The sequence below is a fragment of the Nestor notabilis genome, unplaced genomic scaffold, assembly GCF_000696875.1.
Source record: "Nestor notabilis isolate BGI_N333 unplaced genomic scaffold, ASM69687v1 scaffold12099, whole genome shotgun sequence".
Classification (NCBI taxonomy): domain Eukaryota; kingdom Metazoa; phylum Chordata; class Aves; order Psittaciformes; family Psittacidae; genus Nestor; species Nestor notabilis.
The window spans coordinates 4,995-8,101 of NW_009945089.1; the positions used below are offsets into that span (position 1 = coordinate 4,995).

Below are 3,107 nucleotides of genomic sequence, written 5' to 3' on the forward strand. Positions count from 1 at the left end.
GAGACCTGTTCATGCATTTAAAGGGGAGGTCCCTGCCAAGCCCCAGAACCTGGTGGTGCCTCCTCAACCCACCGCAGGGCAATGGCATATGGCTCCCACTTGCCTTTCCCAGGTTGTTGCTGTGAGCAGTAGCAAGTTCAACAGCAGCAAATGGCCAAACAGCCAGGCAAGGAACAGGGCCCAGGCTGTCACAGAGCTGCTCTGTGCTTCTGTTCCTCAGCAGGCGTCCTGTGCAGCCACGGTGTCAGCAACACGCTGGTGCCCAGGAGCACACCTCTTTGCAGGGGACACCCTCCTGCTCCCCTCCAGAGCCCGTGAAGGTGGCATCAAGCTAAGGTGCCGTGTCCCACAAAGCCCACGTGCAGAAGTGCAACAGCAGGAAAGTGTATTTGGCAAACACCTCTTCACAAACAGCAGCAACTTGGAAGACAAAGCCCCGTCCTCACCACCAGCCCCAGAGAGAGGGAGTCACGACACCCTCGCAGCCATTCGCCGCCCTGCGGTGAAGGCACGGTCCTCACCCCTCCTGGCCCCGGCAGGAACCACACTGTGCTGGCCGTGGTCCGAGCTGGCCCTGGAGAGACCTTCTCCTGCTGCCCTCATCTCATGGCGAAGGTGTAGACGTGGTAGATCTCATCAGGGAAGTTCTCCTGGCGCTCCTCGGCCAGGAGGTGCAGCCCAGCTCGGCGGATGATCTTCCGGACCACGTCCAGGTCCCGGCAGACGCTGCTGTCCACATCGTCCATGATGACGCCCTCCTGAGCCATGTTGTCCTTGATGACCACGATGCCGTTGGGCCGCAGGCCGGCACGGCACCGCTTCAGGAAGTCGGAGAGGTGGTTGTCGGTGAGATGGCCTGGAGGGCAGAGCAGGGGTTGGAGGGCAGAGCAGGGGTTAGAGGGCACAGGGTGACCAGGGCAGGAGGAGGAAGAGAGGGAGGAAGACCGGGAGGTTGTGGTTGGGATCCCTCCTTATCCAGGTAGCAAAATACTGAAGCCATTTGCAGGTGAAAGCTTTAGCTTGGGGATATCCAACTTGTGTCCCACTATCCAACTCCATCCAACCCACACCTCTGCCCTCTGAGGGCTTGGAGGAGAAGACCCCTCAGTACAGTGCTCTCGGAGTGCCTCTCCATGGGGTAGGGATGGAAGGGCAGGTCCCTAACCCAGACTGAGCTGTGATGCTCACCCTTCATGCAGACCTTGAGCTGCTCTCCCCAGTGCACGGGGCACCTTGGGGGAAGCTGGACAGAGGACAAGCTGTGAAGAGACCCTCACCAATGACCCACTGGATCCAGATGACATCGTAGGTGTTTGGCTCGGGGCTGAAGTCCTGGAGGCCGCAGCAGAAGTAGTTGCGCACCCGCCTGCCCTCCTCTCCCAGGTAGCTCTTGGCCTTGGTGAGGAAGTCCTCTGTCACATCCACCATGTCCACTGTCTTGAAGAGGGGCAGCAGCAACCGCTTGGTGATCCGGCCGATCCCTGCCCCGCAGTCCAGAGCACGAGTTGTCCCTGTCCGGTTGGGGCCATCCTGGAACAACCACCATGAGGGGCTGAATCCCACCAGAAGGTACCCACAGAGAAACAGGGAAACCATATGGGATGGGGCTTAGGGTATGGGGACACACTGCAGGGCAAAGCTCTCCCAGCACGCATGCAGTGGAGGATCCCATGGAGCACTTCAGTGGGAAGAGCCAAGCTCTGTGCTGGGAGAAGGATGGGGCTTTGGGAACATGACGGGAATATCACAGATGGTGCCACCTACCCGCAGAAACCGCTGCAGGAACTTCCTGGAGCTGTTGATGTCGATGCTGGAGATGTGGCCATAGCCCCCCAGCATGCCATCCACCGTGGCAGGCACGTCCTTCCAGTACTTCTTCGCCTTGGAGTAAAACTCCAGCTCATTCTCCACCACCTCGCTCGTCATGGTGGCCGAGGGGCACGTGCCCACGTGGGACTCACTGCTCCTCCGAAACAGCGGAGAAAACACCAGTCAGGCCCAGGAGAGCCCCAGGCACAAGCAGGGAGGCGGATGTCAGCTCTGTGAGTACCCCAGTTTCTATTGCCCCTTCCCCAAGGCTACTGTAAACCCCCAAAACCTCCAGCTGGGCCAAGAAGGAACAAAGATCTAAATCCTGATGTCTTCTGGAGACCACCAATCCTCTCCCTGGTCAGGGATGCCTCAGCCAGACCAGGCTCAACAATACACACCTATTCTACCTCTTTTTTTTTCCCTCTATCTTAATGTTTTGGAGATTACAGATTACAACCCCATCAGTCACCTCCCATTACAGCTGGAGTTGCTAGAAGTTCTTCTAAGCACCTACCTGAGGACTGTAAATCTCAGCTGTGACCATAAGTTAGATATTTGCAATATAATAAAGTCAAGGTATAATCAGCAATACAAGCTATAAATTCCCCCCCAGGCATCTCATAATTCAATCCACTGTGGATTTGATTAACTGCGCTGGGGATTAGAAACTAGACTGAAGGTGGCCAAAGGGTAAATTCGAGGACTTCAAACACCTTTACAAATAAAGAAATACATAGTATTCGTGGCTTGAATTTGCTGGCAAATATCCCATTAGACACAAAACCTTTTCTATGGCAGCTTAAGCAGTTCTGGTGGCCCTGTGTGGTCTTCAACAGCCTGGGGATGGAGCAGGGGGATCCAGCATCTCACCTGACAGATCACAGCTTGAAATCCAGTTTGGCTCAGTCGTGGCAGGAGCTGGTCTGAAGTGATCTAGGGGAAGAAAAGACCCAAATCACCCCTTTAGTCCTGGTAAGTGTGAGCAAGGCTGACACAGCCCTAGGGTAAGAGCTGCCCCAGCCCTGCAGGCATCTTCCTGGGGCAGTTGTGGGGCAGGAGCTGCTACCGCCCCATAGCTCAGAGGTGGCAGGAGGCCGAGCTGGAAGGTTTTGGCTTCGCTTTAGGCAGCGCTGCTGTCTGACCTCGCAGGCTGGGACCCGCGTCCACCTTCCCACCACTGTCACCCCTTCCTTGGCTCTGGGCTTGACTTGGTGACTCTCTGGTGACATTATTCGGCGTGTCACGGGTCCGGAGCACCCAGCGAGATGGCTCTGCCCACCACCATGGACCCGGCT

The 3,107-nt window shown here is 56.7% G+C and overlaps 1 protein-coding gene across 3 annotated transcripts; it reads right to left on the reverse strand.

Moving 5' to 3' along the window:
• Window positions 1-364: 364 nt before the first annotated feature.
• On the reverse strand, window positions 365-2,735 carry NTMT1 (N-terminal Xaa-Pro-Lys N-methyltransferase 1). 3 transcript variants are annotated; one of them, XM_010022720.1, is made up of 4 exons: window positions 2,683-2,735; window positions 1,765-1,963; window positions 1,278-1,530; window positions 365-856 (listed from the first exon to the last, which is right to left on the reverse strand). In XM_010022720.1, the coding sequence occupies exons 2-4, from the start codon at window positions 1,924-1,926 to the stop codon at window positions 600-602; spliced, it is 672 nt and encodes a 223-aa protein (XP_010021022.1). In that variant the 5' UTR covers window positions 1,927-1,963; window positions 2,683-2,735; the 3' UTR covers window positions 365-599. The 3 variants fall into 3 exon arrangements, with proteins under 3 accessions (XP_010021022.1, XP_010021020.1, XP_010021021.1); XM_010022718.1 differs by lacking the exon at window positions 2,683-2,735 and adding an exon at window positions 2,597-2,632 and having other exon boundaries at window positions 1,765-1,960; XM_010022719.1 differs by lacking the exon at window positions 2,683-2,735 and adding an exon at window positions 2,597-2,632 and having other exon boundaries at window positions 1,765-1,966.
• Between the last annotated feature and the right edge of the window lie 372 nt (window positions 2,736-3,107).

Coding starts and splice junctions, on each gene's coding strand:
- NTMT1 (XM_010022720.1), bottom strand. CDS start 1,926: ATGACGAGCGAGGTGGTGGAGAATGAGCTGGAGTTTTACTCCAAGGCG. Junction 1,531..1,764: donor TCCTGCAGCGGTTTCTGCGG/GTAGGTGGCACC, acceptor TGGTTGTTCCAG/GATGGCCCCAACCGGACAGG. Junction 857..1,277: donor CTGGATCCAGTGGGTCATTG/GTGAGGGTCTCT, acceptor TCTGCCCTCCAG/GCCATCTCACCGACAACCAC.